This window comes from Rhea americana, unplaced genomic scaffold (genome assembly GCF_003343005.1).
Source record: "Rhea americana isolate MKP2758 unplaced genomic scaffold, rheAme1 scaffold_26, whole genome shotgun sequence".
Classification (NCBI taxonomy): Eukaryota; Metazoa; Chordata; class Aves; order Rheiformes; family Rheidae; genus Rhea; species Rhea americana.
Genome location: NW_028186379.1, coordinates 6,325,556 through 6,348,789, shown reverse-complemented (window position 1 = coordinate 6,348,789; position 23,234 = coordinate 6,325,556). Strand labels below are relative to the sequence as shown.

Sequence of the window (23,234 nt, the reverse complement as noted above, 5' to 3'; positions counted from 1 at the left end):
TTAGGGCAGTAAAGATGCACAGTAAGCCACTGTTGCATAAGTTGACTTAAGTTTCATGGACAGTATTATGTAACTGTGTTAGAAGCTCATTTTATGTTTTACAAATGAATGGTACTATTTTATCACAGCATCATCTGAACCATTGCTACCTACCTGAACATACAGGTTTCAAAAGTGATATACAATTCATCAGTGTAGTACCTTATTTTAATGTATTATTTAGTACTAAAAATACTGAACTACGGAACTTACCATTTAGGAGGTAAACCTTTTTCTTTTTTTCACAGTTCTCCAGAATATATGTGGGCGGGGAGGGAGAATATATGGGGTGGGGAAGGCTGGCTTTTTAAGTAAAGGTACATGTATGGTCATACACTACTATGWTTGTCTGTCACTCCCATTCATCTTTTCTCCTTTCATATCTCTCTTTTTCCTCCCTTCCACTTCTTAGCTTTTTGACTAATTTTAACCAAACTTTTCAGGGGATCAAAGTGTGGAAGATAAAAGGTTCTTATGAGTTGCACAGCACTGATGGCTGACCATCAGGCCAGTAAGAATCAAAGAGCCAGCTGCACTGCATGGAAAAAGAGTCAGCCAGACTTGCTGGAGAGGAGGAAAGGGTGCCTTGAGGGAAAGAGTTGAAAGTATTGTACTACTGGGGTGGGTGAAAGAAAGATGAGAGAGGTGCAGAAAAATCACTTATGCTGCTTCTGGAATAACTTGTTCAGTTACTTTCGCCTTTCTAAGAGTTTAGACAAGCTATTCATCATAAATAGTAGCTTGCAGTGACAGTAAAATACTTGGTCTGAAAAGCAGACAATATTTTCTCCTAATAGTTAGCTTTCTAGTGGCTACTCATACCTTAAAAATAAGTTTCATTTAGGAAAAATAATCTTTAGATGCCTCCTAGACAGATCTTAATTTATAGACACTCCCAGACACTCATGCCTCCTTATCAACCCCCACTGATTTCTCTAAGACCTTAAATGATTCTGTCACTGTGCCAGAGTAACATTAAAAAAAACCACCCTTTTTTGTGTGTAAATCAGCGGAATGTTTGCTGCTGATGATTCATATTTTTAAACAGTATTGTCAGAGAAAACTAGCACATACTTAGTGCTTGAAAGGAGAGGGGAAAGGTTTTAAGCACTTCTGAGATCAGAAGCATTAAAAAATGAGTCCTGAGTTTGAGAACACTGAGTTCTTTTGCCTCTGTGCATCTCCCCCTACTGCCCCACCCCACAAAATTACAATTTAATTGTTCTAGTGGAACATAGTTGGGAAGCGGTTATTATACAGGGACGAACAATGCCTCGTAACTTGATCATGCTGAGAATTTGTTGTGTGGTGGGAGGGTTAGGGAAACCAAATTCTTGAATTTGAACTTGCTGAGGAGAGCTGTTGAGTGTGTTTAATGTTTCTAGGCTTACTGAATTATGAACTACATACTATTTTTTAAAAAAAAACTGGCAAATAAGTAAGCTACAGAGAACTGCTTAAAGAAATGAATATAGTCTAACCTTGTGGACTGTTTAATGACAGTATCTTGCAAAAAGAGGCCATAATGTCTGCCATAGAAATATGTCCATTGTGCCATTCTATTTTGATATGCAGAGAGTTCTAAGCATAGACTTTGTTTCTGTGAGAACATTTCTTCAACTATCCAATCTTGGATAGCCTGCTGATGCTGTGTAAGTATACTGTATGGAGGAAACTTTGAATTGTCTTTTGAATATCGATTATTTAGTCCATGCCATTTTGCAGGCTCTGATAGTGGTTTTGTAAATATTCTGATGCCAGTATGGAAAAGGTTGGATTTCAGGGAAGCTCTGGAGTTGCAGGTTACTACTTTTTTTCAGATGTTGTAAGAAAGAAGGAAGTGAAGTCCATGCTTCACTTGAAGACATTCACCATGAATTCTATTGGAAGTATTTCTCCAGTCACTCAACCATACTGCTGAAATAAGAAGGTAATTGTGATCAACATAAAATTTTGGAGAGTAGTCGACAATGGATACAAGCTCATGGACTCTGTTACCAAGTGACTTTGTTTCTTAAATGTTCTTCATGACTATGTCCCATGCTTTGACTGGACTGGAAACAGCCTGCTAAAAGTAGTATAGATTCTTGAGTCTCAGAGGTGAAAGTTAGGTATGGAAGGGTAATAAATGGACTGTAGTTTGTTTTTTAAAAAAATGAAACTCATTCTTAAAGCATTTTATCATTGTGGGCAGCAAATTACTGCCACCAGTAGTCCTTCCGTGACTCAGCTATCATGTAAATAGCATGAAAAAGATACTGTGGTTGAGAGATACTAAATGAGTTGAGCAGTTGAAGGAATTCATGCTTATCCATAAAACTGAATGCATTTTTATAATGCATTATAATCAGAATGTGGGTGAAGGGATCAGTCTTTAAGAAGGGAAGAATCTTGTGGAGCATGTTAATTTGAAATGAATAGCTCAGGATGTTCAGCAGTCATTCTTGAGTATGGATCAGATTATATTCTGTTAAGTACACTACCATTATGGGAGGGAGGGGTACATAACAGGCATGGTTATATGTGAGGCTCCGTAAGAAAATGTAATAGTTGGATGATTTATGGCAAGAATGTTTTAGGCTAGCTTGTTCTAGTATGTGACTAAAAAGAAAACTGTATTTTTCTGATGCGTCTACTTGGTGTTGTCTAGTAATATGTCAAAACGTGTAGCTAATACTAGCTGGTTTCATTTTGAAAATGTAGAAGGATCCAAAATGTTGCTTGCAAACATAGGCAAGCCAGAGATTTGCTACCCTTTTTTCTGGACTGGATACATCTTGGATAATGAAGAACTAGAAATTGCTACCATCTGACAGCTGCTTGATTTAAATAAATGATTGTTTTTCCTATTCATTTGATTTGGTTTATGTCCACAGTATCTGAACAGCCMCAATAACCAGCTGCCTTTACAGCTTTAAAGGAAAGGGCATAAACAKTGTTACAATTTCTTCTAATCTCAGGTTGAAGTATCAGCAGGGTCACTATGTAGTTTATTTTTGGAGGGCAAATGAAAATAACTGTTCAGGTTTGTGATGCCTTGCAAGGCATGTTTGTTGAGCTTAGCACTAACTTGAGTGTGATTGCAGAGCTTTTAGGTTGGAGGTTGGCTTACAGAAGGATGGAGCAGAATACATGGCAGAATTGTTAAACTGAAACACTTAAAGGTCACCTGCTCCGAAACACTTAAAGGTCACCTGCTCCACTTTCTACTACTGTTTGCTGCTTTTCTCTGGCATATGCGTGTTGCTGCCACTGCTAGTTCCTATGGTATCCTGGTCTCTGTTCCTTCTCTAGTTACTTACTTGATGCCCAATCATTAACTAGCTTATGACCGTATCTCATCAGGTCACTGTTTGAAACAAAGTTCTGTATGTTATTTGAGGCAAGATAGGCCCTTATATGCATCACCCCCATTTGTTTGCCTTTCCCTTCCTATACCCGTCAATGAGACTGATGCAAGACACTTTATCTTGAATATCGTATGTGGTGGTTATAGTGTTCCCCTTTTTCCTCTTTTAAGACAAAGTCTCCAGTGTAGTTTCGCCTGTTTGATTTCTTGTTTAATCTGTATGTATTTTCTTAGAAATTTTTTCTTAAACTAGACTTTCTTATAAAAGATGCTTTAAATTTTCTTCCAAAGATGCTTACATTTATTTGGATTTACACCTTTTGGTCTGTACTTACATATGTGGACTAGTGAAAACATAGTTAACTCTAAGGTCTGAGCTCTTGTCTTCCAAAAAGTGAAGTATGTCAGCTTGAATTCATTATAACTTATTTGGGGCTAGAATTCTGCTTTGGTTTTGTGCAAGCAGAAAGTACTCATTCTGCAGATTGCCAAAAACCTTTGCATACCTATAATTATCTTTAATTTATAGTTACTTCCAAGTTACTGTAGAAGAAATTTTATTACATTAAATGCAAGTTATCTAATGATAAGTTATCATCAACTCATGATGAGGTTTTTTTTTGACAGTTTGTTGTACTTTAACTGTTTGCTTGGATACAATCTCACTAGGTGAAAGATTTACATATACCTTTTTCATCATCTTCCGTGTAAGTTAACATATTCCTCTCAAATTAATTGCATTTCTGCTATAATTCCTTAAGATAAAGTGCTCGTGTTTGCAAAAGAGTGTATTTGTCAAGGTAGTAGAGTGATCAGGCCATGTGAGTACTTACATTTCATATGAACATGAAAATTAATATTTGCTGTGTCTGTGTGAAGTAAGAGTTTTAATCTCTAAGTAGGCAGTTTCAGTGGTCAGTAAGCATTAAATCCTTTTGAGTATTTCATAATATATAAAAATGCTTTTTCTGTTCCCTTGCAGTCACTTTTGGAAGCACATGATATTGTAGCTTCAAAATGTTATGATTCCCCTCCTTCTAGTCCAGAAATCAATAATTCTTCAGTGAACAACCAGATCGTTCCAGTAGATGCTATTCGTATCCTTGGTATTCACAAAAGAGCAGGAGAACCGCTGGTAAGTAACTGCAGATGAATGTGTCTTTAAAGTGTAAGTGAAAGTGTCTGCATCTGCTTAATTTATTGCATTAAGTTTTTGATTCTCTCCTTTATCGTGATGTGTAATTTAAGAGGTGAGAGGACCAGTATTGAGAGGTTGAAATAGGAAGATACCTGTGTGTTCTCTATGCTGTTCCTTTTAAGAATTTATGATAATGAGTAGACGGTCACTAGGCAGAATGATCTGGTAGCATAACTGCCTAACATGACGTCTGTTTGGTCCTAATACAGAATGACAGAATTGCAGTCAAGAGCAATACAGTCATAGTTCAGTCATACAAAAACCTTGTTTGAAAGCACTTTTGTGTCACTTGACACTTACTTATATATTAGGAACTTTTACAGAGTAGTAACTATTACTGTCAATGTTTTCTTGCAGGGAGGGAGGTGGAATATCCCATAGCAATATATTTTTGCTTGAGGTAATGGTAAAACGAAAGTGGAATTCAAACAATGGTAAACTAGGTATCATGTACTTCTTTCAGGGTGTTACATTTAGAGTTGAGAACAATGATCTGGTAATAGCACGAATCCTGCATGGCGGAATGATAGATCGACAAGGTCTTCTGCATGTAGGTGACATCATTAAAGAGGTAAATGGCCACGAGGTTGGAAACAATCCAAAAGAATTGCAGGAACTGCTGAAAAATATTAGTGGGAGTGTCACTCTGAAGATTCTCCCCAGCTATAGAGACACTGTTGTTCCTCAACAGGTTAGTAGTGCACTTCTAAAAATTCTGTCAGAACGATTCTGTTTGGTACTTTATTGCGTAAAATTACTGTAAGATTTTGGATTAGCCATGATTTGATTGTTTTTGTACAAATAATGTTAACAGGAAGGCTAAAAGGTAGATATCTGTATTTCCCTTTAAGTACATATTGGAAACTGGAATTTTCAGTAGATTCAGATCACACACAGAAACTTGCTTAAAAAAATCATATTAGAATCTAAGCCTGATAGGCATTTGTGCAATTTAAAGCATGTTTCTTTGGCACCTAGTAACTTCCCATGACCTAGCCACAAGCATACTAAACTGCCGTAAACTGCATGTGTTTAACATGATCAAGTTTCCAAGTAATCCGTTTCACAGAGTTCAGAAACGTACTGAATTTAACAGACTGGCTTGATGTATATGACTCGCTGACTTTAGGTTGGAACTTGGTGGCTGTTCCTTATCCTTTTGTTGTTGCTGTTCTCTGTTGATTTCTCCATTGCAGAAGTAACTGTTGCTCTAAATCAATGCATCCGAAACAAGTTTAGGTAGTGGGTCTTAATGTCCACAAGTATAATAGACTGTGCTTACACTGACCAGATGCAATACGAATGTGTTGTATTTGAGGCAGGTACACTGTTTCATTTTGACTTTTTTCTGCCAGCTCAGATAACAAAGATGTCTTTGGCCTACTGAAGTACTTCACTGTTTCTTTCCCTGCATCAAATTTAAGTCTTAAGCAGTCACATCTTATTTGTTTTAAAACCTTGAGGTTGTGGCAAAATTAATACTTAAGACTCCACAGACCTTGAGGGCACTGCTCACGTTCTGAGAAATGTGTAAGTTTTTGAATAACTTAATGTCAGAATACTAATTGAGATGTGTATATTGAAATGCAAAAATGAATGTTTTTTAATACACTGTCCAAACAGAACAGTTGGCTTTTTATTTTTGTCATAAAGCTCCTTCAGCCAAGGTTTGCACTGGAGATTAATTTTACTCTCTCAGATGGTATACTATTTGTGATGTTTTTTCCTCCTATAAATTGTGTTTTACTTGCCAAATGCAAATTTGATCATGTCAAACTTTCTAGACTCTAAGTAAAGGCATTACTTCAGCTTGACAGATAAAGTAGCAGGAATGTATTTTGTATTCTTTAAACTTTGTAAATTTTTATGCATTTCAGGTTTTTGTGAAGTGTCATTTTGATTATAATCCATATAATGACAACCTCATCCCATGCAAAGAAGCAGGTTTGAAATTTTCTAAAGGAGAAATTCTTCAGATTGTAAACCGGGAAGATCCAAATTGGTGGCAGGTTGGTAAAACAATAAAATAAAAAAATTATATAAAAAAATATATAAATTTGAGAGCTTCAGTGGTTGCCTTACTAGGAAACTCTAAGTAATGAGCTATTTATATATATAAAAAAAGTAGCTTGAAAATGGATTACAATCTAATAACAAGATATCAAAAATTGAAATGCAATCTATACTATTCAATTTTCAGTAGCGTATGTAATACTATCATTTTTCTATTGCCACTATTTATTTGTCTTTGTTCTTGTATCATAAGCCTAGACCTTTCAAAATCAGTTTTAAGTGGACAATTTCTAGCAGAAAGTCTTAGGTTGACTATAATAATTGTGGTAAGCCTTCCCTGACAGTGACTGTGGAAGAAGTGGGACTCCTTCCTGAGTGCTCAGAGTTGAGGAGAGAGGAGGGGGAGAAATTAACCCTGTGGATTTGAAGGGGAGRTGAGAAAAGTTATTTTAGAGAAGCTGTGTCTTTTATTTCCACAGTGGTGGTCACTGTCTGTGAGCTGTAACATGCATGTTCATAAGCAGTGTTTGGGATTTTTAAATAGTAACAGTTCATCCTGCTTTAAGGTTCTATTTCTGCGTTCAGTCCTTCAGTAGAAAGGTAATCCAACACTTACGCTATCTTTTTTTTTTTCCAAAACAATGCTTACAGTTAAACATCATCAGTACCTTTGAATATACGATAAGTGAACTTTAAAGACACTTTCATGACACTTCTCTCAACTGAGATGTTCAAAATTGCAAGTGACAGTGGCAATTCAGGCTAAGATTTTAGCATTATTTATTTCCTTTTCCACCCCTATATTGCTAACCCTGTGCTAGGTAACAAAGGATAGTGGCTCAAACATGACTTAAATGAGCAATATATATCTATATATTGCTCTGAAGAGCAACAGAAATATTTGAAAACACTTCAGTGGCTGCTGCTGAATTCCGTTGCTTGTAAGTGACTAAGAAAGAAAGAAGAGGGTGGGGGAAGCTGCAGAAAATTTATTACTGCTAAGGTAATTAGTTTTGGAAGTTAGATGCTCTGAAACTCCAGAGTAGTTTGAAATGTGTTATCTTTTGTGTTTTTTTTCCCAAATTTCTCTAGCTTTTAATGTGACAGAAGCCAGTGAAGTAAATCAAAAGGTCTCTTAAACAGCCTCTATGAGTTTGAGGGGATGGGGGGAAATCTGTTAAGCCAGTATAGTGTATAGCCAGTAATTCTGTGCAGATTACACCAATGGAACAAAAGTTATTGGACAGTCAAGAAATACTAGACTTTTACCGAAAACTTGCTAACTGTAAAAGTTCAGTTAATCACTAATAGATAAAAAATGCAACTTGAAAAGCATACAGTTCCTGTTAGCAAGAGACAGGTCTATCTGTTACAGAGAAGAAAAAGCACAACATTTCATAACTGTGTTTATATGAATTAAACTTACTGAGCATTGTTCCTGCCATGGACTAATTAATTTATAAATGATGTCGATAGAGAATGTTAGCCAAACTTTGATTACCAGGAATACTTAGTAACTAAGATTTAAATCTGTAGTGCAGAAGCTTGAAGGAATGATTAGATATGTTAATGAAATGCCTGTTTRTGAAATGACAGTTAAAAAGTTTCACTGGAGCCTGTTTGGTGCAGCACAAGAATACAAAATAAGTCTGTGTACTAGAGAGTCCTGAATTTTGCCACTTGAGAGTTCAACATTTGGAGCTATGGAAGTCCATCTAGTATTTTTATGCCAAAGGTTTATAGCTCTAGAAGGTTATTAACTGAATAGGAATCAGTAGTGAAACTTCTGTCTCTTTTATCTAAGCTCTTTGAATATTAATACCTCAGTGCCAAGCTACTGTTACTGTAAGACAAAATTCTGAAGTCCACATGTGAATTTGAATTTCTAAGTCTCGGTAATAAAAGTATCAACTCTCACTATTGAGAAACTGACAGCATACTGGCAGTATGAAACTCAGTCATCAAAATGTTAATGAAAAAAGTGCTTCTCACAAGTTACCTATATTTTTATTAATGGTTTTTCCAGGCTAGTCATGTCAAAGAAGGAGGAAGTGCAGGACTTATTCCTAGCCAGTTCCTCGAAGAAAAAAGAAAGGCATTTGTTAGGAGGGACTGGGACAAGTCAGGTGAGATTTAATGAATTTCAGGAAAATACTTTGCACTGACTGCATTTTTTTTCCTTTCCTGCCATTACAGGAACTCAAAATTGCTATATGAGAATACTCAGTRTTGGTAAATGCTAATTATTCTATTTGAATAGCTTTCATTTTTGGCTTAAGGACAAAAGTAAAATATGCACTTGGTTGTCATAGATAAATGAATCACTTTTGCCACCTGCTGATGAAAAGCTAAATGAGACGGGAAAGCCATAGAATTAGCTATTTCTTTTTCTTTTCAGCACATACTATATTTATATATATATATGTCTGTGTGTGTGTGTGTATGTATATATAAAAAGCTAATATAGTAAATGTATTTCAAGGATTTTTCTGGAATTTTTTAGAAAGCTTTCTTGATAAACTAAGTTTTTCTCAGYGTTTTGTTCTTACTATACCATTTAATGTGTGAAAATAGATGATATTTTCCCTAGAGTGTATAAAATTCTAGAAAGGAACATAACTGCTTTTTCAAAATAGTCCTTGCAATTTTAATTAATCTAAACTTGCCTATCTTCATGTAAATAAGCTTCAAGAAAACATATTTATCAAAAATGATGAGCTTATCTCAATTTCTTTTTTCCAGGGCCTTTCTGTGGAACCATAAGTAGCAAAAAAAAGAAAAAGATGATGTATCTCACCACAAGAAATGCAGGTATTTCTTAATATTACATAAGAATCCAAGTTCTCTAGGTTTCTAAACTTACACATAATCAAATGTATCCAAAGCAGAAATATGCAGCAAAATATCTGGTTATAAATTTGATAATCAGATAGTTTTTGAGGTTTAAAAGGAATAGTGACCAGTGGAGATATGATGCTGAGTAGATATTTTAGTAGGTGTAAGTCAAAGCAGACTGGTGTGTTGAAAAAAAAATTAAAACTCACTAATTGGTAATCAAAATTTTCCAGTTCTCATCRCTCTGCAAAGTTTTCCTTAGAAGTAAAGGTAATAATCTCACTTTATGCTGCCCCTGAAGGGATAGCTATTGTATTCTAATACCAATTTAAAGTCAGAAAGCTTCTGTCAGACTTTTGAGTAGCATTTATATTCACATATGTTCTATTAATATATATATTAATATTAATATGTAACAGCTGAATATTAATTATTCTTACACTAATGACTGAGAAGTAACTATTTTTCGTACACTTTTCAATGTAGAATTTGATCGCCATGAAATCCAGATATATGAGGAAGTAGCCAAAATGCCTCCTTTTCAGAGGAAAACACTGGTATTAATTGGTGCCCAAGGAGTGGGGCGAAGAAGCTTGAAGAACAGGTTTATAGTACTGAATCCCACTAGGTTTGGAACTACAGTGCCATGTAAGTTGTCAGGACTCCTATTGTAATATCCTACTTTGAGTTTCTGATTAACCAGAAAATAACCTGAAGTTAATCCCAATGATTCAGTGTAAAAATAATTTTGGCAGAGTATAAAAATAAAAGGTTCTTCATCTTCTCAATAACTGGGCTAACATATGACCACAGTTGGAAATACATGCAACTATCAGTTAACCATTACTGATGCTGCAGAAAAAATTTATATGCGTGTCTGTCAGCATATGCCTGTCTGTTAAGTTTCTTGAGTATCGGTCATCATGAGTAAATTATCAGATTCCAGGAGTGCCTAATAGCCTTCACTAATGAACAGCTAGTAGGATTTCTCAGGTCTGGTCTTAAGATTTCCACCTGTAAAAGCATCTTAGCCATTGTAATTGTTAGTTTAGCATCAGAACATTAGGAGAAAGAAGCAAGTAAACTTCCAATAAAATTGAAGCATTTGTGATCTGTTAGGTCTGTGTGGATAACCTTATGTTGTATTCCGTCTAACATCAGGCCTGTGGTCTGTCTTTTTGCTACCTGCAGAAAGAAACTGCTCCCTTACTGAAATAATTGAATTGTTTTCTTGCCTTCCTTCCATTCAGATAGTTGCTTTTGCTCTTCTGTAAGGTCTTTGGTCTTTAAATGCCTTCCCTCCTTACTGATGGCTGACCAGAGATACACCCTGGCTCTATTAATATTCTCTGCCTGCCACCTGCCCTTCAGAATTTTAAAAACAATGTTCCCTTCTGTTTTCAGTGGACAAAAAGTAGACCTGATAATAGGGGAGGAGAAAAAAGTCGTAAAAACAAATTGTGGGGAGAGAGTCAGTTGTTCTTCTAATTTGCTTGGTCTCTAAACCCCAAACTGGCCAATGCACCAAGGATTGATATGTATGGCTGATAGGAGAATTGAGTTCACAGTGTAACTTTTTAAAAGAAATCTTTCCTTTGGAATTGAATTATTCTACATTGACTAAAGATACTGAGATAATTACTGATTTCTCAAAAATACTGTATCTACAAATAAGTAATACAATACAGCGTTACAGTGCTTTAACTTAAGAGCTCTTGAGTCCCTTTCAAAGGCATAATAACTTTTCTAACCTAGTGATCTGACAATTTAATTATGCACATGCAGTGCATAGTTTATGGCACATATAAACTATTCTCTAACTTGTATTTAGATTTTAAGTAGGATAATGAGTAATATTTATTGGCCTCAGTTTCTTTGATTAGAAGAAACCTCTTCAGATCATTCCCAAAAGATGTTTTCCATTTTCTTTTCTTTCTTTTTTTTTTTTTTTTTTTTTTTTTTTTTTTTTTTTTTTTTTTTTTTTTTTTTTTTTTTTTTTTTTTTTGAAATGGCTGAAATGGTTCCCTATTGGATATCCTTGGTGTTATCCTCCAGCAAACAGTGCTGTTTTTTCTTCAGTGTGGATAGCTGAATTAAGTCATCTTCTGACTATGAACTGTCATAGCTCTTTCTTGAAAATTTATTTCAAGATGTTCGAGTTCTTTTAATATTTTATTAATTGTTATTGTTTTAACCCTTCCAGAAAATCTGGAAGGGTTAACGTATGACTAGATGATCTAGTGTTCTAGTAATGTTTTGATTGCTAACAGCTTTAGATCACTTATCCTGGGACATAAGTTTTCTATAATAAAGTAGTAGATAGGAATTATTGGCTGGGGGGAATGCTTTGGCTCGTATCACAGTATTATCAAAGGGATCCACAGGTAAAATGGTGATGGGACAACAAAGTAGATAATTTTTTTTCTTTATTTTCAYTTTCTTGCTTAATTTAACATCTATGCTGCACACTGTAGGCTAACACCTTAGCTAGCTGTTAATGTTTTACTTAACCATTGGCATTAAACTCTTTCCACTGAATTTATCTTGAACAGTAAGTTGTCCTGAAAAGCAGATTCATCTGGCCTCCACTAAGTTTCTTGCTATTGTAGCTAGGCTGCTTTTGATATTTGAGCTAGCTTACTGTATAGGTAGTTCCAGTATCTCTAATAGTGAGGGAAGTATATGATATTTTTAAATCATTTTAAAAGGGCAGGGGGAGCAGATTTTGAAGAGTGCTAAATTACATTTTCAAAAGCAAATCTGGCATACAAGAGTTGAAGTTGAGTGGATTTCCAGGTCACTTAAATAATGATTTTACTCAGTGAATAATGAAAAAGATGGCATGAATGAATGTTGTGTATGGTGTGAGGGCATAATACAGAGGAAGTATGTAGTTCAGTCTCATACTTGTATTCTAGAGATTAAAAGGTAACATTCAATTTACATTTTTAATTTTTTTTTGCTTAGTTACTTCACGAAAGCCAAGAGATGATGAAAAGGATGGGCAAGCATACAGATTTGTGTCACGAGCTGAAATGGAGACTGATATTAAAGCTGGCAGGTATTTGGAGCATGGAGAGTATGAAGGAAATCTTTATGGCACCAAAATTGATTCCATCCTTGAAGTTGTTCAGACTGGAAGGACCTGCATTTTGGATGTGAACCCACAGGTGTATATTTTATAATATTATATTCAAAAAGTAGAAATATAATGTTGAAGAGGTATGCCTTTAAATTTAGAAAGCTGCTTAGCTGGTTGTGTCGGGAAAGACTACAAYGTAGGCTGGATTTCTGTATTTGTGGTACCTTGTTAGAGTAAGAATGACAAAAAAAACCCTCAGTTTCTGTGAACAAGGAGCCTTGCATAATAGCAAGCAATCTTTTTGGCCAAGGAAAGAACCATATTGAGCATTTTAAAAAGAAACCTTGTAATTTCAGGAAGGGTAGAAGTTTCTGCAGTAGAAATAAAAATACTARCCTATCATGTATTTCTGCTCATTGTAACAGACTAGTTTTGCAGTGCCGCATAAGTAATAGGGACATGTGATGAGTCATTCTCATTTTAGTTAATTCGGGTGCTTTTTTTTTCCCTTTGATTCTAGGCACTGAAAGTACTGAGGACTTCAGAATTCATGCCCTATGTAGTGTTCATCGCTGCTCCAGAATTGGAGACTTTGCGTGCTATGCATAAGGCTGTGGTAGATGCTGGAATTACAACCAAACTTCTCACTGTAAGCAGAGTATTTCACATTTAGTTTGCTTTAAACATGATCTTAAAAATTTTTTTAACCGTCATTTTAGATGAAATTTTTCTGATATAAAAGTATCTCTAAGAAAGATTAGACAAGATCTTTGCTGATTACTTATTACAAGTTAATCAAATACTATGTATAAGGCAGATTGCTTCTTTCTTGAAAATAGACCTCTTACAGAGGAGTACTGATTACAAGAATTACTTGTAATGTATTCTTTGGGAAGTGCTGTATTTTTTTTTTCTGGCAAATTATAGATGTTCGGTGGGGATTCTTCTTTTGTAGAAGTGCCTTTCCTTACCATTCACCATAACTACCCTTAAGAAAGCTTTGTACAGGTATGCTTTAAAAATAGAATCTGTGTTGCTTAGGAAAGATTGAAGCCTCATAAAAACACTGAATGCAGCTAGGCCCCATTTCCCCTGCTGCAGCAGCACATGCTGCACTGAGAATGACTGGGAGCTGCYGGAGTTCTCCTCAGGAGTGTTGAATGGCTTCACCTTGTATTTGTCCTGTGAAACTAAGTGGCCCGTTTTATGCAGTAGATCACCGCTCCTTTTCTGAGATACAATGTGCAGCAAAGGGACACGAGCTATACTTCTTCCAACCTAGCAAATTGGAAGTATTTGTATGGGCATGAACTTTCCCAGCTGCAGGACCAAAGCAAAATGCCAAACTAGGAAGTTAAGGAAACCATTCTGTTGAGCAGTACATCTTCCCCTACCTGAGAAAAGGCATGGCTTGCTGACCGCTCATGACTGCAGTAGCTTAGATAGCATAGTAGCAATATCTTACTAATGCTGAAGGGGCATTCAAAGCAATAAGATGGATTAATTTGCAGTAAATGAAGGAATGGGTTTTTTGTTTGTCTCTTTTTTTCTGTTGGAACCTATGAGATTCCATTCCCTTRATCACATGAGAAAGTATTCAATCCTATTTGAGGGTTCTAGTAGTTACCAATTCTAGTATATCTTTGTGTTCTCTACCTTTTCCCCAAGTGCACCCTGATTTTCTTGCAATGGATATACAAGAAAGCAAGATTAAAACTGTACAGACAAATCTAAAAATAACTTATTGCATTTGCTAATATTTGATTCTTTAAAGGACATGCTTACCTCTACTTTACTTCTCATTATGAGTAAGGAGAATGGTTACATTTATATCTGTATAGACTCTCATCTGTGCACATGTATATAATGTGTATGGTTTCCAATTTCATTTTGGTGTACTTCCTGAACAAATGAAGACCAAACGTGCATTAAAAGTATTGCATATGTTCTGCTTGTTAGTGGATCTGTATATRTTATTTCTACCATCTGAAGCTATTAAAAAAAAATCTGGCTCTTATAGTACTACATTTGCTTGCTTCCTTCATTTACTGCAAAGGAAGGGCTATAAACAAAATTACATTATTCATTTTTAGCTGTCATATTTGCAACTGTATCAGAACTTGAAAATGGTTAGTAAATATTGGTGGTGGGAGAAAATCTCCAAACTGATCACAAAAAAAAATTTTGTGCAAAAGTGGGAAGGAATCTGCTAAGAATGTAGAACTAATAAAACATGAAAAATTGCTGAGTGGCAGCACTTCATGGAGTCTTCATAATGTAGGAGTATAGAATTCCTGCCTATTTGACAGCTCATGTCAGAAGTAAAATAAAGCAGTGGTACTTTATCAATGAAGAAAACCATGTGCAAGTGAACAAGAAGGGCAAAATGTAGCCTCTAAAGCATCCTAGAGCTTTATTCTTCTAGAAATCTGTCTTTCATTGTCAAACCTACTTGGCTTCTTGGATTCTTTCATTCTTGGATGTTTGATGATTTTTGTGGAAATAAAAAAAGGAAGCATAATATATTTATATAACTGACTCACTTATTCCTAAAGATATTAATTTTATTCTAATTGAATCATCAGTTGCATACACAAAATGATTAACTGCCTGTTGTGTATACAGGCTCCAGTTCAGGTGCTTTTATTGGCTTTGTTAAAGATAGCAAGATTTGCAAACCTTTGATTGTGATACTTAACATTGACACAACATTTTCCAGACCTGTCAAAGTACTATAACTTAAGTTATGGAATAAAACCAAAAACATCCATTATTATATTTTAAATTTATATGTTATGATGAACTAATACGTCTTCTTTGAACTGATACTTTTTTGCCAAGTCCTATACTCTTAATTATTTTTAAAATCTTTTTGACAGGACACTGATTTGAAAAAAACAGTGGATGAAAGTGCACGGATCCAGAGAGCGTACAACCACTATTTTGATCTGACCATTATAAATGACAACCTAGACAAAGCCTTTGAGAAGCTACAGACTGCTATAGAGAGACTGAGACTAGAACCTCAGTGGGTCCCAATTAGCTGGGTATATTGATTTCTGAAGATAAATTTAAATAACAAACAGAATCAACTGCAGCAAATATGCTAATATGACAAGGCATTGTGTAGATACAAAAGATAACCTGCAGCGCCTGAGCATTTTTACTCTGTGTATATTCAAAAGTACACTATTCTGAATTTTTATAGAAATGTTGAAGGGAAAGTGTACTTAAATATGTAATTTATTTTAATTTTTCTAACTTTTTACAGATAACCTTTCTATTCATATCACATGAAGGAAATGCGTTTAAGCATTTTTATATGTTTTGATTTAATACCTTTGCCTTTTTCATCTAAGAAACTTAAAATCATTCGYTTTAACATTTACATCTTGGTCTTACATTTTTCACTGTGATTAACAAAAAAAAATACTTGAAAATTTTTGTAAAACTCTTGTAAATGTCAGTGCTTACCTGGTTCAAAAGTCTACAGCTCTTATTGGGAGGATATGCTATATTTTTTTTTTTCTTTTGAAAGGCATCAGTTTCTTGGGAGCAGAATTTTAAATATCAAAGTCGGCAACCAACACACAGTTCTATTGCTCCAGCTTCTTTCTGCTTAATGTTGATGCATTCTTGATGTTTCACAAGCTCTCGAAGTCTCTAAATCTAGACAACTGTACTGCAGGTTCCTTTATAGTGTCTCTTAAAATAAGTAAGTAAATAAAGTGGTACCTTGCAAACTACTTGCTAGGCTGTTTTGGGGCTCCAACCTGTTAGTTTATAATGGTTGAAGTACAGATGTTAGAAAGCCTGTATGCAAGGTAATTCAGTGTAATTTTGAATAATGGTGAAATAGCCTGAGAGAGAACTTGATAATGTGGAGCCTTGTAGAAGGAAGCTTAATGTCTGGGACTACTTATTCACATTTGTAAAAACACACTGCTAAAAGAAGCATTTTCTTTTCTTAAAACATTGTTCAATATTTGTATATTGGTCTGTGACTTAATTTCTTGTGATATTTAGCTGGCTTCTATATTATGTTTTGGAATATTTGTGTGATCAGCTGTTGTATTTTTATGAATGTGATGTAATGGAATTTGTGCTCTGTTGCATTGTGTTTTTAACTGCGTTTTTTTCATTGGATGGCTTGTGAATTGGATGCTGTCAACTGCTGAAATGCAATGTTGTTTATATCTTTTTGTTTTACAACGTTTCCTTCTGTTTATGACAGTTCTCCCCTTAGTAGACCCATTGAGATATTTCATGTTAGGTCCAAGTTCATCTGTTAATTCATTGATTCAAAACTTACGCTACTGTAAATTTCTGCTTAATAACAAAATGAAAATATAGCTTGTCACAAAGACTAGCTGATTTTGTGACCATATTTTATAGTAATATATAGGTAACAACCTGTTGTATATAGTAACATTTACACTTAATCAGGATAGGTGTCTAAATTTCAGTTGTCTGTTTGTGTAATTTCTTTTCCACCTCGTGACAGGCACCTGGCTTGTGAATTCTTCTAAACACCAAAGTGACACAGAATGCTATCAGACAGGCAACTTCCTCAGAATTATTTCTGAAAGAGAGGCTTATACACTGTAAAAGAGTATTGTTTCCTGGGGCTTTTAAAGGCTTCTATGTGTATAAGGGAAAGAAACAAGAATGAGATAGCATAGAAAAATTAAGTCTCAACACCACCTCTTCTTTCCCTGCCAAGCTAGAGAGGATACAAATCTCTCTGAAGTTCAGGGTTTTATGGTAGGGTTTTTTCTTTTTCTTTTTTTTCTTTTGAGTATATTTTGAAAACTTTAGTCAAAATTGTTTATAGCTGAGGTCACCTTTGTGGCTGTTATTACTGAGATTTCAGTCCTTTAGAGGGAATCTGGAATTACCTAAGGAAAATTTGTACCACTGATTTGTTCATTTTTACAGTTTTCAGGATGTTCTGGTTTTGTTTGTTTTTGGTAGAGCTTTTAGATGTGGTACTAGCATGAGACCTGTATTTGCCTTTCCCAGGGGAAATGTTCTGTGATCCAGTTGCTCAGAGGCTGCTTTGAGAAATGAAGTATTTTGTGTAGCAGCAGTGAAAGTAGACCATTGCTTGACTATTTTAATGATTTAATCCTGGCACTACATGCTGAATGTGACTAAACTGTGTTTGTGTACTGTGCAATAGACCAACATATGCTGTACATAAGATGTGTTATCTGGACAGATATGATGCCTTTTCATTAGGAGTTAGACTGTGCTCTAATTGTCTACTTGTGATGCCAAAAGTGGGCTGAGCTCACGCTTCTCTAATAAATGGAARGAGAAGATTCTTCATCTTCCATACCATCATACTGCAAATATCACTAACTTTCCTTTTCTCAAATTCAGTTAACCAAATGAAACACGTGAAACAACAGGCAGCAAGGTTTAGTGAGGAAAACTTCTCCACTCTTTGTTTCCATTCTAGAGCTAATACTGTCAAAAAGGGCCCACCTAGTTAGCAAGTCTCTAAAYAGCCATGTATCTGCTAAAGCCTAGTCCACATAATGTTTTTAAATCAAGCAATTAGTGCTGGTAGAGCCATCGCCTGACCATGTGGTGGTATTAATGTAGATACTAATGAGAAGTATGTTTATAGAGCAGTAAGAGAAGATGGGTTGCTTAGATTGATGTGTTCCTTGCACACGGACCAGCTAAAACCCAGATACTGTGTGTGCAAGTTATATAAACAGACGCAAGAAATTATTTTTTTCTTAAACGTTGCAAATTGCAAGTCTAGTTTGGCACATGCTAAAGGCTTAGGAAAGAGTGTTTTTTTTTTTTTTTTTTCCCCCAACAAGAAAATCAGATTTTCAACAGCTAGTCAGCTTAAATTGTCACTAACTGGTAGGATGACTAGAATCTGAATAGCAAATAAACTTCTATTTATTTTAAAAAGGCATTCTTGGAGGGTCTTAGAATGAAGGTGCCACTTCCATCATATACATAGTGGTGATAGCCTCTACCTGTTTTGGTATGTTAGATACCTGTACATTGTGCAATTAGCAGAAAGATGCTATGAGTGGATTGGTTTTGAGCAAGTGAAAATATTCATATAATAGCTATTTAACGTATTTGGCGGTTTCAGATAACTAGGGTTTCTGTATCTCAGTCTGTACTAAACATTTATTTTCAAGATASTAACAGGTGAACTTATGTTGACTGTTGATAATAACAGTAGGTATGTATGAGCAAGGTGAAGATGCTGCTAAATGTTTAAGATATGTGGTATGTATCACAAGATAAATATTTACGTAGTTTAGAAAAGTAAATTTTCAAATAGTTGTCTGTGTATATGTATGTATGTGGATGGTTTAAAAAAAACAAAAACTCATGACTGCAATCACATTACTAATCTACCACGACTTAATCCAGAAATGTACCCGCATGTGAGACTTTAAAACTGGTACACTTCTCTACCTGGTTTATTGTGTTTACTAATGTATATTTTTCTAAATATACAAATATTTCAATCTAAAAATTCTATATTTATCTGTAATTTGTTTTAAACACTGCATGAGGTGCTGTAAAATTTTGTACATAGAAACTTATAGAAGAAACACTGTAGTTGCCCTGTGAATGAAAATTTATACATAAAAGTACAGTCAATATGCCAATACCTGTAAATTATTCCCTTAAATGCACCAAAATTTCCCTTAAGTATGCACCAAATTCAACTTCAATATAAATACTTTGGTGCCTATGTACCCAAGTGATTACTTTGCTGTTCTCTAAATGTTACACTAGCAAGTATACTTTAGTTTGTAAATAATGTGACAAAATGCAGTCAATTAAAGTTTAGTATGATAATTATAATGGGACACGTCATCTTGCATATATTTTATGCATTTTTAAAAATGTTCTGCAGATATAAAGTAAAATTGGAGCAGAATCAAATTGACAAGGCAGCTCAAATTTATAACTGATGCAGTATCCTCAGCTTCTGCAGTGTTCTCAGATCAGTGCAACTCTGTGTAATTTGTAGCACAAAAGCTTTGTGGAGCTTTGAACTTGCATTTATATAAGTTGTTTATCTTGGATAGGCTCAAAATGTGACTGACTATTCATGATCTCTCTGTACAATTCTAATGCAGTCCATCTTCTAAAACTACGCCTAAATGATTTGTTGTACAAACTGCCTGCAGCCCAGTGTTCAAGCAATCTTCTAGTTTTTGTTCTGGAGGATGATACAGGTAATAAATAGGAAACCATTTTTTTTTCCTGAATATAGAAGATTCCTGGATAGGTATCATTTTGAAACCAAGCTGCTTCTATGCTTAAATAAGAACTAGCGGAGAATGACCAAGCAAATGGAGCACTGTTCTGGAAATCAGGAGACTTGGGTTACTGTCTGTCTTTACCTGTGACCTATTACATGATTCTAACCAAACTGAACTTCATTTACCTGTTCCTTGATTCCTCTTCCCCTTTCAGGTTGAACTATAAGGCAGATGCTGTTTCTCAATACATCTACAGTGCCTACCGCAATAGATTCGTYATCGCTGTTTGTGCCTGTAGGTGCAGTTTTAAGACAAACTACAGATAGAGGCCTGTTGCATCTATAATGCAAATGTACATAGATTATTTGCTTCCTACAGGACTTCTTGCCTCACCCAAATTCTGAAAAGTAAACAGTAAAATATTGTTATTGCCAAACATGATGATACTACTTTTGCAGAAGTGTTGAGAGAGATCAGTTCATCCATATTTAAATAGTGCTTAGTGGATACAAACACTTCTAGTGTGCTAGGTCTCTTGCCTTAAATGTCCTGCTAGCTGCCAGTCCCTGCAGAGAGCCTCTCTTGGGCCATTAATAAGATTTCTGTGGTTAAAGCTACTTTCATTTGCTTTCTCTGGTTCACTATCATTATTGAGGGTGGTGAAATAAAGTTCTGGCCAAATTCTCTCTCCCTCCCTGCCCCAGCCTTCTTGATTTCTTTTTCATATATTTTTATTGACCTGACTGATGTGAATTGTGATACTCGTCTTGTAGATGAACTAGTGATAAATAGAAACATCAGTATTTGAAGTGATACAATATACTGTTTCTGGTATCAAGGTAGATACTAAAGCACAGTGAAAACGCTTGTTTTCAGAGGTGGCTTTGGCTTTCAAAAATATTGTGTGCCCTCCCTCCCAGTATATGCAAGCACATTCATATATAGATGTGTATACTTATATAAATAAAACTTAGGGGTAACATGTTGCAAATAATTCAGACAGTATCTGCTAGCTTACTTGAGTTCTCCATGTTGGACCATCATGTGTTACTATTCCACAAACTGGCACAGGTTAAACTGCTGGATATGTATGTTGGATATGTAGTTTTTTTGCCGGTACTGAAGGCAGAATTAAGCTGTACGGACTTAAAATCTCCAGCTTGCATAAAGGTTGTTAGAGTTTCACCTACGAACTTTTATTATTATTATTATTATTATTATTATTATTATTATTATTACAAGGTTTAAGCAGTACTTTTATTTCATGAGACAAATTACACTTAAAGAGTAAGTATAAAATTTTGTTCTCAACATTTAAACTCTTTAACATACTAGTTGAGTATGGAGTTCTTTTTGCTGTTAATATAATGGTAGGATGTGGAACACTGACCAATCTGCAAGGCTTAAAATTGAAGTAGTCCTGGGAATACTTTCTCCCATTCTTTTAATGTCATTAGCTCTGTGCTAATGTTGCTTTAGGATGCAAACTTTGGCTGTCTTCAAGGCTGATCCAAGTATTTATTCCATAGGTAGCCAAGGCTTATGTAAAACATGGTAAAACCTCTTCCAAAAGTTCCAAGCAAGTTCTCTATCTGACCTCTTAAATGAATTTTAGCATGGAGCAAAATGAATGCCACTGCTTTGAACAGTTCTGGGAGTGGCAGCATACTGGTTGCAAAAAAGTTATTTTTTTGAACTGAGTTTTGTGGATTTACAGCTTTTACATAATTGTATATGCAGATAACTGTTCCAATCAATTTTCTTCCCCTTTAAAAATGCATGTTGAGTTTTCCTTTCCTCCCTCCCTCCTACCCCCTGTATATTGCCTGTATGTAACATTTGTGTACCCTGCTATAAAAGGGGGACTGCTTTCTTAAGCTCTAAAATAGAGGAAAGTTTGTCACCCTCTCACCCAAAACTGGGCTAAGAACTGTAAAATACTGATTAAATGTTTTGATTTTAAATGTGTATTAAAATCTGTCACTGTGCATTTAAGATTTTTACTTACCTTGCTTGTTCTCAGAAATGTTTTTCCCCTTCTGCAAGCTCTGCATGTTTTTTTTTTCTATTAACAAATTAAACTGGACTTGACACCTGTAAGACTTTAAAAAACTGCTCTCTTGTTTTCAAAAAAACTTTTCATTCGCTCAAACATTGTACAAAAAATCTTAACTATTACCTAAACTTTCTAATGCAAAACAGAAGATGATTAACCTATTTGTTGTTTAAATACAATACTATAGAATAGACCTAGGAGATGGGACTTGTTAGCATTATATCGATAAAATCAGCTATGGCATAGGATGTTTTTAAATCATAACTTGTTTTCTAAGATCCCCATTGTCTTTTTCACAACTGATATTGCCACACCGAACACAGCCAAGCATAAAAGTGTTAATGTACAAATTGTGAAATTCTGTTAATTCCCAACAAAATATTTTTGTATATAATAAAGACTTATTATTAAAAAAAGTAGTTAACTTTTTTCCTAATTTTTCGTCATACTGTGAATTTTAACCAACCAAAGAAGCTGTCAAGAAACAACGTGAGCAGATCGACCTTTTATCATAACCTAATCAACCTACTGTAGCACACTAAATATTTCTAGATGTGCTAATACAAAATATTAGACAAATGAAGCTTACAGGCACGCCTGTGTCCGATGGCCCATAGATCTGCACAGATTGGTCTTTGCAGAGATGGTTCTTTTGAGGGATTTTTGTTTGAAGTCTTAACAGGCTTCACAGGTATGTATGTTGCTTACATAGCATGCTTGGGGCCTAAATTCAGGGATGGTATTTGCTTGCTTTTCAAAGAAAAAAGCTTGAATGGTCACTGCTTGTGATTAGGATCATCTCTTCAGATGGCAGGCAGAAGGCAGCTTGGTTTCTGCTTTATTCTTTAGATGAAAGCTGTAAGCACAGAACTGCAGTCAAATGCTCCTTCCCTGTTCTTCTGGTGCTATGACTTTTGTTCCTAGCTGCACAAGTACCTAGTTTCAGAGGAACCAGCAAAGAGTTTCACTTGAAATGCCTCAGCTTACCAGTGAGGGTGGTTTTTTTGGCATGTGGAGTCCTCCCTCCCTTTCCCAGGCTGCTGAAGTGCTTGGGAAATTGAGTTCAAAATTTGAGATTAGTTTCAAGCAGGTGGAAGTTTTGCTCGTCTTTCTTGCTCCTCTTGAGCGCACCAATTCCGCTGTTCAAGGTATAGTGCTGCTGGGGCTCTCTTCAACCATCCTGTGAATGTCACTKCTGAAGTTGGGCTCCTTGTCTTCTGAGCAGTGCAGCGTTAGAGGAGCTGGTCTCCTGGATCCAAGCTGTAGCTATTCCAGTGTATAAAAGCCCAGGGGACTCGGGGTTATGGACTTTATGTGAAGCTGGTTACTGACAGCAAGGCTGAACTGCACACATGAGGCTGCTGACCTCATCTTCCCTATGTCCTGATCTGATTCCAAATTGCAAA

At 35.4% G+C, this 23,234-nt stretch overlaps 1 protein-coding gene across 4 annotated transcripts in view; it reads left to right on the top strand.

Moving 5' to 3' along the window:
- Nucleotides 1-18,346, top strand: part of PALS2 (protein associated with LIN7 2, MAGUK p55 family member) — a 55,930-nt gene extending 37,584 nt beyond the window's left edge. For all 4 annotated transcript variants that reach the window (XM_085307582.1, XM_085307583.1, XM_085307585.1 and 1 more), the window contains exons 4-12: nt 4,371-4,523; nt 5,050-5,277; nt 6,464-6,595; nt 8,626-8,725; nt 9,342-9,410; nt 9,921-10,082; nt 12,402-12,604; nt 13,037-13,165; nt 15,396-18,346. In XM_085307582.1, the coding sequence (XP_085163708.1) occupies nt 4,371-4,523; nt 5,050-5,277; nt 6,464-6,595; nt 8,626-8,725; nt 9,342-9,410; nt 9,921-10,082; nt 12,402-12,604; nt 13,037-13,165; nt 15,396-15,572 (1,353 nt within the window). In that variant the 3' untranslated portion in view covers nt 15,573-18,346. The remainder of the gene's footprint in view (nt 1-4,370; nt 4,524-5,049; nt 5,278-6,463; nt 6,596-8,625; nt 8,726-9,341; nt 9,411-9,920; nt 10,083-12,401; nt 12,605-13,036; nt 13,166-15,395) is intronic.
- The last annotated feature ends 4,888 nt before the right edge of the window (nt 18,347-23,234 follow it).